The 12,459-nt window shown below is 36.6% G+C and overlaps 1 protein-coding gene across 4 annotated transcripts in view; it reads right to left on the bottom strand.

The window, feature by feature from the left end:
* The window catches only part of LOC135159990 (tachykinin-like peptides receptor 86C), a 50,358-nt gene extending 40,328 nt beyond the window's left edge, over nucleotides 1-10,030 (bottom strand). Inside the window, exons 1-2 of one of the 4 annotated variants that reach the window (XM_064117357.1) lie at nucleotides 9,405-10,021; nucleotides 8,760-9,171 (exon numbers count right to left, since the gene is read on the bottom strand). In XM_064117357.1, the coding sequence (XP_063973427.1) occupies nucleotides 8,760-9,051 (292 nt within the window). In that variant the 5' untranslated portion in view covers nucleotides 9,052-9,171; nucleotides 9,405-10,021. Of the gene's footprint in view, nucleotides 1-8,759 lie in introns of all 4 variants that reach the window. The other 3 variants (XR_010298724.1, XR_010298672.1, XM_064116509.1) reach the window with 3 other exon arrangements.
* Between the last annotated feature and the right edge of the window lie 2,429 nt (nucleotides 10,031-12,459).

Below are 12,459 nucleotides of genomic sequence, written 5' to 3'. Positions count from 1 at the left end.
GATGGCTATAATATCTATCGAATGACAATTTTTCACGTGAGATCCAAAGCACACATAGTGCAGAGAAATGTTTAATTATTCATAAATAATTTTTCAGGAGAGAACATTTTCAAATATTTCTCTGCGTTCGGTTAATTACAAGTGAAAATGTGGAGTTTTGTTATTAATTTTTTGCTTGTTGGCAAAAAAGCAATATCATATATTTAATAATATTTTTGAAGGCTGTTCTATCGCAAAAGGAGTTTTTCTGTTTAAAATTCCATAGTCTCGTCAAATTATTATAATTTGTATTTTTATTACTCAACTGGGATTTCCTCCGAAAATTGTTTGATTGAGGGTTAAATCTTTTAATTATTTCGTGGGAATAAAATTCATCTACTACTCGTTCATTATAGTCGGATATTTCCCAGGTTCTGATCATTCGAATAATTTCATCGCAGACAAATTTTTATGGTTCTTAATCCTTCAAATGATTTTATTGTGGAACAAGTGTTATGGGTCTTAATCTCTCGAATGATTTTATTGCTACTCACTATCATAAGCAAAATGCAATTGTAGGATCTCTCCATGGTCTGTGCGTTCACATAAAGATTCTCGTCTTATTTAATTTTAATTTAGTTCCGTAGTTTTTCCCCAAGTGTCAAGATTCTATAATTATTGAACCACCAGTTGATCAGACTAAGTTCCTACACTTATTCTATCAGCTGTATCTGTTTATGAGTTACACCGTTCCCGGTTACAGTCCCTTTTCTATATAATTAAATTCAGTTTTCAGCTTTTAAATAATACAGTTTTCGGTTTAACAATAAATTTGTTTGAGATCCGTCATGTAATTGCGATTTTTTTCAAGTGTAAATCAGTGAAACAAATAAAGACAATTGCAACAAAACTCTCACAATCACCTCCTCAAGGTCCCGACCCTGTACGAGTAAACAAAGACTAAAACTAGAGAGAATCGAATATTAATTAAAACTTGGCCAGTAGATAACAACACAGAAAAAATCCATTGAAATATTTAGCAAACTCGCTGGAAAACTGTTTCGTGAGGGAAGTTTCACCTTTGAGTAGTTTCGGAAAAAATATTTTACAGAAAAATGGAAATAAAATATTTTTTCATACAAGTGATAACTTATTCTATTGAAGTATTTTCTATGAAATGCGCCCATTCAAACTTTTCCTGCAAATGAATGAAAAACTCTTGGAACATTTGTATGAAAGGAAACTGTCTCAATGGAAAAAGTTGCGCAAAGCGATTGAATTCTATTGATTTTTCTATCGACCAGTAGCGTCTAGACATTGTTTGAAAAAACGGGCTGCAAAGTTAGGGATTTTTTCAAATAGAATTGCTAATTTGGTGGTTTACCGCTCTTTCTACAGCAACAGGTTACTGTGGAGGAATATGTTTTGGAACAAGAATGAAGTAATAAGCGGTAGGCCTTTTACGCTTATAAGCTTTATGTTCAAGTTGTTTCGCCAATAGTTACACCAATGATGAATTTTCTATTCATTTATAATACTCATCAGGCTTGTTACCGATGTTCATTCAATTTATTAAGACTACAAGGACTCTCCATTCACCCGTCCATTAAATATTGTCTGTCCAACGTTGACCCCTCGTTGGGATCCGATTTTATGCTAGAATAAATTTTAAAAAATATCAGGATGAATTCCTATGACCATCAAAAATTATGACGGTCATATTTTTCGACATTAATTGCGCGACAGGTCCGTTTAATTACATTTTTCAGTGGCGAACGAGAAAAAAATCACTCTTTTATAAAACGCTACGTGATTTATCAGCAAAGTTTTTGGCCTGAAAATTTCAAGTTTTTCTATTGAGTGAATAAATGAATAAATTACCTTAAAATGATTGTTAAAACGATTCTACACGTCCCGTAAACAGAATCCACGAAACTTTTCAAGATTTCGTAAATCCAATTGCATGAATTTAAACCAAACACACACTCTATTTCACTCTATTTCCTAGCATCAACTTACTGATAATAAAGTTATCCGATACAGCATCTTTACCTTTCCAACGTACGAAATCCCTGCCAAGAAAGCGAATTTATTTCTCCCGGAAACTTTTTCTGACTGAGGAAATATGTGGAACTGCTGAAATCCCGCGTGAAAAGAGCGTCAAAGCCGTATATCTGAGGTTGCAGTGCATTTTCACGATTTTCGTGAGGATGGGGTAGACTAATGCCACAGTATCCTCGCGGATATATTATAATTACTAGGATGCACGTGTTTGTACAGCATGCAACCTTCCCATATCTGCATTTTTTATTATTACCGCGAAGGGGAAAATTTTGGTCAGTTATTAAATTTTATACTCGAGGGATCAGCTTTAAAAATATGACTTTTTCTTGTCGATATGATAGGTATTATGGCCATTCTGTTTGCCCTCAGGGAATGACTTTTTATACAAGCAAACGGGGAGGAAAGCACATCCGCTTGATCTGCCCCATTCAAATTTTTCAGAGGGAAAAAGTTACCAGGAACTTGCATTCAGCAAAAGTTAAATAAAATGTGTTTCAAAATGGGGATAGATATTATTAGTATTAATAACAGATTGATTGATCATCCAAAAACTCATAGAATAATGTGTCAAACATATCCAGTTACGCAGCGAATTGTATCATATTTTTTAACTCATATTTTTTTTTTGATACAGGATTCAACAAAGTTTTTGAAAAGCGCATTTGCTCCACATTTGCCTGACTGATTCATCACGTTCTCTAATTCCCTTTTTCGCATGCGTGATAGAATCCGATATATGAAAAATCTCTACCTAATAAACTTTACCAGTCCCCCAGGAATGAAAAGTTGTATCATGACATTTGTGAACGCTCAATTATTTTGGACCCCGGGCTGTGACATGAATATACAAGAGCCATGATTGTACGTATATTGTAATGGTATTAAAGCACACTGGAGATTCTCCTGACTTTGGCCAATCTCCAAGTCGAGTTGGATAATCCGTTTGGATGAAGCCCTCTTCAGGTTGCACTTTGCATGCAGAACTTTCCATGCTCGATAACCGAAGGTCATACTTTAGGTACTGTGGGGACGGAAATTGGGGGTGGCCCACACTCACCACCTTAGAGTGGGGATTAGGCGTGATTATTCGAGTTGTGATTGTTTCGAGGTTGGGAAAATCAAGGGCGTACAGAAAATCCGCACTGAGAGAAAAATGTCATGTTGCCAATTAAATATTCTCCTGATGAGAAGATGACAATGGAAATTTCGGGCATTCGTTTGTCCAAGTAAATATGATTGGCAAAATCATATTTTTCTCAGTGCAGTGCACAGGGAAAAACATCATGAAAAATCAGGAAATTTTTCCGTAATCTTGGGACAACAGTAGATTTCGGCAAAAAGACTGGACGGTCCGTAAAAATAATTTTAATGATCAGAACTGTTTCATCATCATTAAGGTCACGTGTACAGACTTTTCAATACTTTTTTCAGAAGCAAATTTGATCCCACGATTTCCGGGAAAATTCTTAGAAAAACATTTCATATAACTTCTCCTATTCATCATGTATTTTTTTCTGAATTTTTCGTGTCAGTTTATTATATAGAAAAAACCTTTATTTAATTTTGAATAGAATTATGCGAATAGTTTATATAATTGAATATTCAGTAGAAAGAAAATGGTCTTCTCAACCTTTCGACAAGATCCCATTGATGGTTTAGCGTTCACTCCCGTCAATTGCAAAAAATCTCTTTTCGTCAATAACTCCAATTAAAGTGATTCACATTCAATAAAATATTTTCCTCTATACCCACGCATTCAATGTAATTCGTTTTCAAAAGAAGAGATACATTTCCAATTGGATTGAGAATACATTGTTCATCAGTCCAGAAAAATGCGATTCTCTCAAGAGAATCCATATTTCACTGCAATAACATGAATTGAATTGCACGCAAAATTGAAGTTTGTACTTAGTCTACTGGAAGAGCAGAGCTCGCGAAAACGATTTTGTCCCATCATAACATACACAACATCTCGCTATAGTAGCGGCTACTATGTGTTTCCCCTCAGCTGTTGCTTCCATCAAACTATCGGCATCTAATCCAGTAATTTGCAAATACTTCACTCAGTCATTCATATGCGTCATAATAGCCAGCCCCCTCCTCCCCATGGACTCTTTTTCCTTCAACCATGGGTCAGTGATCCATCCGATAAGTGGATATATCGATACCAATTTCGTGAATCCCCGGTTCCGTACAACAGTTGTCCCTATTTCCCGACTTCTATTTCTCTGTACACTGCTAAATCCACAGAGAGACTATATTCTCCTATAACGGAAATGAAAAAAGTTCATAAATCACACGAATATTGACAGAATATCAGAGGCAGATGTGAATTATGTGTTGTAAAAATAGTGTTCTCTTTATACTCTCATATGGGTAGTTATAAAAAGTTTTTATTAATGGCAAACATTGACTTTGGTATACCACTGTAAAAAGAAGATAATATTTTTCCACTCTGGTAATTGCTATTTGTCATGCTGAATTGCCAGAAATTTTCCAGTACCAATGGATCATTAAATCTGATTTCCCATGCAATAAGTTTCTCGAATGGAAATGCAAAGAAATCTCGTTCCGGATGAATTTTCCGATGCATATGTTGCCATCTCTTGTCATACACGAAGAAAAATAAAAAAAAAATTACCTGTCTGTTCCGTAATCTGTCAGTCAAAGCTGTATTCAGTAAAAATTACGGACCAGTTACGCATTTTTTCACTGAACCTTCCGTCCTTTTTCCGGAACATTTTGCACTTTTTCCTAAAAGTTCACTGAAAAGTGCGTAACTGTTCCATAATGACTACCGAATATTGTTTTGACTATCAGATGACAAATCAGGCACGTATTTTTTAAACAATTTTTCTCTCCTCATATCACATCTCCAGGGGACTTTCCAGATGTTTTATCAAAATTAGAATTAACCCATAATTGGCCATGCAGAAAATATTAGTAGTCCCCATCATCATCACGAAACAGCAATAATAAGATTCTTTATCAGCTAAAAAAATCAGAAACAGCAGCAGAAGAATGCAATGAACCATTTAAACTTTGCTACGAGGAAGCTCAATAGATTGCTGATAAGAAAAGCAAAAATTGACTGGCTGGTCTTACTTCCCAAGAATCCTAAACCGCTTAAGTAGATTCTAAAGCACGTTCTGTAACTTTCCACTACCATCCACTCAGTTCGCACCGATATTATCCTGTCAAAGCTTTCCTCGTCTTTCAAAGAACGTCTCCATTCCACCGAGACGCATCAACATGAAGAAATAGAACAAAAAAAGCGAAAATTGCACCGCATGCGTCTCTCTGTACTCCAGCAGGAGCACAATTTCCTTATGGAGATTTAGTGATTCATCTTTATGGAATACTCCTGCAGTTTATACTCTCCTATCGCTAGCAATTGAAAGGGCGATTAAAGTTTCTTCAGGGTGTATTGAAAGGGCAGCGTATTCATCTTGATAATGTCAAAGGACTGAGGTACCTGAAAGCGTTGAGGATGGCGGAACAAGTACGTGAGGTGGGGATGGGGCGATGAGGGTAAGAGGTTGAAGCACTGGAGGAGAAAGTTGACAAAGATAGAGCAATGTAGCCACTAGCCAGGGTATCCACATCAAGTCGTGCACTTACAGTTGGGGTTAGTCCAGGATATAGCGTTTCCAAGGATCGATACGAAATGGAGAATGCTCGGGTGTTTGTTCATTGCTAGACATCGACGTGACAGTACTGAAATGCTCGAATTTGCCTTCACCTTGTTTTTTACATACGCTAGAAATGAGCGGACGTACATGAAGAGAAAAGTCTGTGAAAAATAACTGTACCGGGTAGCAGAATTGAGGTGCAACACGTTAGAATTCTGAAATCTATTATTATCACATCAAAATTTCTATTAATACCGCCAATTTTCTAATAAATTTTGTAATTAAGAGAAAGATTCTTTAAAAATTACCTGTTCTGTAATCTGCCACAACAGTATTCAGTAATTATTACGGAACAGTTACGCATTGAGCAAAATATTTTACTATGTGGCATAGTAATTTTTCTCAGACCTACAGTTTGCATCGAGATTTTAAAGCAAGACAGTAATTTTTATGTTAATCACACTATACAAATTTTCAGATTTTCCTTTCTGTATATTGACAGTCCTAGTTGTAAATTATTTGCTGAAAATTTAAATCATTAAAATCTTTGAAAGCAGACGATCAATATTATGTATATTCACATATGTGACTAACGCAAAAACGACGGATTCGATCCCCTCTGGAGTCATTTTTTTCAAATGAAATCGCCTGTGTAGATTATCTATTACATAGTTTATATACACACACGATAAACCAGTGGTTCCCAGGTACTACGCGTATATGGGTACGTGCAGTATAAATAGATTGATGACAAAAAACGTTACCCTCTTTTTTTCATGGGGGGATACATTGGTTTTTGCATGCAACGTGAAATCAACGAACCGAATTTAATAGTGAACTGTGGCAACGAAAATGTTAATACACTGGCGGTGGAAACAAAAATTGAATTTCATGAAGGAGTATTGATTCCAATTGAGAAGGAGAGAATCATGGAATTTCAAATTTCATGAAAATTCAATGGAATCTGCGGTGGCTAGAAACACTGGTGAGAATGCGGAGATTTTCGCATGTGCAAACCACATTTGTTCGAACGAAGTAAATTATTAGCGTTTGTCGGAATCCTAGAATCCTAGCGCTTCATGAAACTCGGATAATTCCTTATTTATCACTTTCGTATCACGTCAGATCGGGAATATATAACATTTGAAAATATTGGGAGTGTGTAAAATAATCATGAACCGGGTAACTCGAACCGTATTTGAAGACTCGCGGAAAATTGACTTCAGACAATATATACACCTGAAAACAAATATTTCTTGTTGTGCGGTTTTCATGAGCCATTATTTATTAGTGAAGCGTACTCTCTATTATTTTGCCACGTGGGTTTAAGATAAGAGCGGAATACTGAAGGGTGATGTGACTTAGCAATTCTCCCTCGAACCCAAACATTTGCACTCCTTCCGGATAGTGAAAAATTTTGATGAAAGTGGCGGGAAAAAGTTTGTTTGATGAACCGGAAAAGTTTGAATTCCAAGCGCGGAAAATGAATCATTTTGTGTTGATGAAATATTCCAACTAACAAGAATTAAATACTGCGTTCATGAAATGGAGTTAATGAGGTCAATAATTTGGTCATTGATGCAGACTTTTCGTAATTAAATTTGTAACAGAAGTTTCTATTTTTCCCTTCTCGTTGACGCAATTTGGTTTCATTCTCGGGCATCCTGTAGGCCACTTCGGGGAAATAGTATATTATATTACAAGTGTGAAATGATCGGGAACCTAAAAAAAATATTTACTGAATTTTGATAATGAATAATTTTTTTGTTGTGCGTGAGGAGAATGTTAATACGAGTGGTCAATCGTAGGACAATTTGGACCACAGGAGATGAGTCAAACCCGGGGCAGGGTATTAAATATATTAAATATAAATATTAACTTACGAGTATATAACATTCCCCCTTTTTTCACACGTACAATGTAAACTGTTTTTCCAAATAATTTTTTGGGAAAGTCCTAATAATTGTTTGGCGTCTGAAGGAATGCTAAGGCGGTAACATTGGACATTTTCACAGTCATAAATACGAGCGACAAGAAGTTATCCCCTTTTATTACTTGACGACTTGCAACGGAGCAAGTTGTAAATAACCGAAATTCTGCGGAGGCATTCTGGGGTTTTCGGCAAATGCATTTTCTCCGCAAGACCCTTCTGACACGTATTCCAAGTTGCAGGAGTCGGTGTGTCGTCCACAATCTAATTAGGGATTCGGTAGGTCTTGGGCCCCGCGCGATAATTTAATAGTTGCAGGCAGAAAGGTAAGTGACAGGAAAAGAGGGGTTTTCCATGTTTAGGGAAAAGAACTTTTGTCCTGATGCTCCATAAATTTATGTAAATAAATTATAACTCTCTCAAATAACCGGATTAGGCGAATGGGACGAAACTCATCCCATTCTCTTTATTGACTCCGGTCCGCATTTTCCATCTTTCTTCTTATTCCTCACCATTTTCTGAAGAATTCATCTTTCCTTTGCAATTGCAAAAACTTAAAAAATAATAGTAATGAATGTAGACAGATTTCGCTACAGATGAAAAATTCTGAACAGACCAATTCCTACAAAATGATTGGAACCATTTGGTCACGAACTGCTTCATAACACAAGTGAGACAATCTCCAACTGCTTTGACGTTAACAGCAAATTCATTCTAACTTTTCTAGTAAATTTCCTTCAGCACCAAAGCCAACTTCCCAGAAACGGTCAAGCACTGAATTAATTATCCCACATTAAATGATTCACACTCGATTGAATAAAATCAAACGCATCACCATAGTAGAATATGAGCTGAAGTCAGAAAAAGGAACGCTAATGCCGTTCTAAAGTTAATTAATAAAATCGATCCCCTATCCATTACACCAATTGAATAATTCAAGTGCACTATCGAACGAACCCCCTACAAAGTGAACCGTGCCCCTAAGCTATTTGATATTCCAACATTATAAAACAGATGATATTGATCAGTTTATGGCTGGATATGAGGTATCATCAGCTATGCATAATCCTCCAATTCTGATAATGAGCATTTGATACAGGCATCAGTTATGTCCGGTTATCCATCAATGTCCTCATGAATTGGTTGCCACTTACCTAGAACAATCCACATGACGATGATGTTACCACCTGTCGCAACCAGCAGAATGACAGCGAATATCGTTGACCATGATAGCTTCTGCCACCAGGGAAGATCGAATGGGCGTTGTTGGCCTGTCAAAAGGCAATCGCTCAAATTAGCTCGAAGCACCTCACGTTTGGTGGAACGTGTCAGTATTTCATCAAGCATCACCAGCAATTCACTGCGATTGATGCTCGTGTATGTGATGTTCTGATCCAGCACTGATACACTGCAATTGTACAAAAGTTCCAGAGTCACTCCGTTCATCTTAAATTAAGATTTTCAAACTTCTGTCTGAAACTTCAGCTCCAACAATGTGAATTTCACTTGAGTCCAAGATCTGCATAACTATCGAAGGAAGTCCCATTTCCCACATCATTCGAAGTTCTTGAAAATAATGAGGAATCCCTATTCAAATTGTCTCTAAACAATTCATCAAGTTTCACATACATTGTGAGAACTTTCTTCTTAGGAGATCTGCAATGTTTACAAGTTTTCGATGAGATGACATTCCTGTTTTTATTGTTGTAATGGAAATCTCATGCTGAACTCCACCATTGCAATACTGTATCACTATTGAGGAATGGGAAAACTCATCAAGAACTTTCTTCATCAAATACCTCTCCAACTTTGCGACAAATGTTATTAGCGAGAAAAGATCTCTGATTCTTGTGCTGTTCGGGTATCATGTCCAAGTTCACTGTGAGACTGGTGGGGAGCATTTCTGGAATTCCCCAACTTGGCCAAGTTGGCCTCAGGAATAATCTAGGTATCAGTGGGGTAATGTCCTCTCACATCGAAAGAAATCATCACGACAGCACTTCCATTAATTCTCGATAACTTCTCCCACCGGATACAGCGAATAGCCTTTCGCATTATTCATACACCTCAACCGTGAAAGTTTATTAATGAATTCAGGTATCCCCAGTCCCTCTCGAGTCACCTCACGAGGAGTTTCGAACTTCAATTTCCCGAGTTTTGAATTACAAAAAGTGAATTTGAAATTACGACATGCGGTGGGTAAAGTACATAGTGATATACGTCAATCATCGGACGACACAAATATCAATTTTATGGAAGTGAAAATAGAATAATCCCGACGGTCCGTAATTGTCGCGAGGTTGAGATCGTGGGTGGTAGAAGACGCGAATTCACTCTACCGTTTTGAAGAACATCACTAGAGATACTGACTGTTGAAAAGCACGTTCATTCAGTGCTTGCGTGCGCAACTGGTATCCACCCCCCTCCCCCACAATAGTGCTTCACACTCTACCCCTTTACGGCAATTGATGCCTACGACAGAGAGATTACACACCCTCTCTTAACAGAGACAAACATGAAAAATGTAACCGTAAACTGCGGGTGACGAGTCGGCTATTACGATTTTTAGGAGGGATAAAAAAATAGCCAGACACAGAAAAAAAAAATTTTCAAAAATTGTGTATCCGGTATGTAATCGACCATTGAAAACAATATTCAGTCAAAATTACAGAACAATTATGCATTTTTTAACTGAACATTCCATACTTTTAGAGGGATGTTTTGAACTTTTTCATCACAGTTCACTGAAAAAGTAACTGCCTCCTAATTTTCACCGAATATTGTTTTGACTGGCAAATTACGAAACAGGCACGTTATTTTTAAGGAATTTTTCTCTCTGCCCACAGTTTTAACTAATTAGCTAAATTTGTTAACAAATTTCTTGCCGAAGGTTATCAACTTCTATGAATTACGGCACAATGATTTCTAGGGGATGATGAAAATGGATGTGGCGAGAAAAATTCGAGAAATATCAACAACGTAGTAAATTACGTTTAGGGAAATATAATTTACTGTCAGTTTCGATTTCGGTCGAAGTGGATGCTGATAAATGAAAAAGAATTCTGGAACATTAACCTTGATTATGTCAAAAACACTCAACGAGGATCGAATAGGGGATCCGGGGCCGGCGGAGTTATTACAGTCATACCATCTGTAATACTGAATTCCACGGGATTTAAGCTTTAGCTTACGTAAGAGAAAGTGCATTCAAGTGGCAATGCAATGAAGGAATGACGAGCTTTGGACTCAATAGGTCAGTGGGGAATTGATGAAAAATAGTGGGAAAATTTTCCAAATGTTCCATTATCGAGATTACTGGAACTGCTATTCATATATTCTAGGGATCGGAATCACGATGAAAGGTGCAGTGGACTGGTGATATTAAATCCAATTTATCTGCTAGATCATTCGTTGGTGGTAGCGCGAGGGGATGAATGAAAAAAAAATAGGTCAAATGACAGAAACCCTGTGCCGAACGTATTTTGAATATCCGAAGATATATCTTCCAGGGAAATAGTATCCGGGGAATTCTCGTCTGAGGAATCGAATTTTGAGGCAAAAAAATCCGGGAATTTTTTTTCGAAGAAAATTTTATATTTGTAAACCCATGAAAATAATATAGTCTTTAATCGATATTATCGATTATTGTAGAGCATCAAAATTGAATCATTACACAGCATAATTATCCCTCAAAGTAGACTTGAATCCCTGAAAAATGACTGCCTTATTACACGGAGGGAAAAATTCGTTAAAAATGACGTGTTTATTCCGTAATCTGCCAGTCAAAATAATATTCGGTAAGAATTACGGAACAGTTACGAAGTTTTCCAGTGAACTTTCCGGTAAAAGTCCAGAACGTTCCAGAAAAAATTCCATATTATCATATATAATACCACAAGTGCTTCAAAATTATCGAATATTTCCCGATAGATTCGTTGCAAACAAATGAAGGAGTCAAGTTTTTCAGGCTAAAAAATCACGAGTGCGAAGCACGAGTGACTTTTCTGGAAAACTTGACAAGCTTATTTGTTTGTAGGGAATCTTGAGGGAAATATCAGATAATTTCGAAGTTCGAGTGGTATTCGGGGGATTATTTTTTCCATCAAAATGTTGGCCGATAGAATTGCACCATGAGACATAATTTTCAACGAATTGCCATCCAATCTGTCAGATACAATTGAGGGTTACTTCATCATTTGTTTTTTTTTCTATAGGCAAAATGAAAAATTTCCACTGAAATTTCCAAGAATTTCCGCTGAAATACCGTGTTGGCTACACAAAATAACGTCGAATGGTGCAATCCTATTGGCCAAGATTTGGATGGGAAAAATAATCAGAAAAATTGTATTTCATATTTTCAGAAAAAATATGGAACGTTAACCGAAACAATGTGTAACTGTTTCGTAACTATTACCGAATATTGTTGTGACTGACAGATTACGGAACAGCCACGTAATTTTTAAAGAATTTTTCTCTCCGTGTAGAGAACTACCCTCCAACAAGATGTTTTCTTCAGTGAAGAATATCAATCCTCGATTAACATATATTTTTTTCTCTCTATGGTCTGTATCCAACGAACAAAAATAGACGGAATAGATAAAAAGCTATATACGAAAATGGATGGAGTGGGCCCGAGTTCGTAAATTAAACAAGTTCGTTTGTTCAACACCCATTCACTCGCCCAGAAGATGCAGAAATCACAGTGAAAATTGAGTTTTCAATGAATCGCATGCATGAGATGGGAACGGTTTTAATTCTGTTGGAGAATATTTGCAACCAGCAATTTCCATACCATTCGGGAAATTCAACGATTAGAATATAGAATTCAATTTTTTATTTAAAAATTACATTTCA

This window comes from Diachasmimorpha longicaudata, chromosome 1 (assembly GCF_034640455.1).
Source record: "Diachasmimorpha longicaudata isolate KC_UGA_2023 chromosome 1, iyDiaLong2, whole genome shotgun sequence".
NCBI classification, from domain to species: Eukaryota; Metazoa; Arthropoda; class Insecta; order Hymenoptera; family Braconidae; genus Diachasmimorpha; species Diachasmimorpha longicaudata.
The sequence above is the reverse complement of the archived record's forward strand: the minus strand, read 5'-3'. Positions and strand labels throughout refer to the sequence as shown.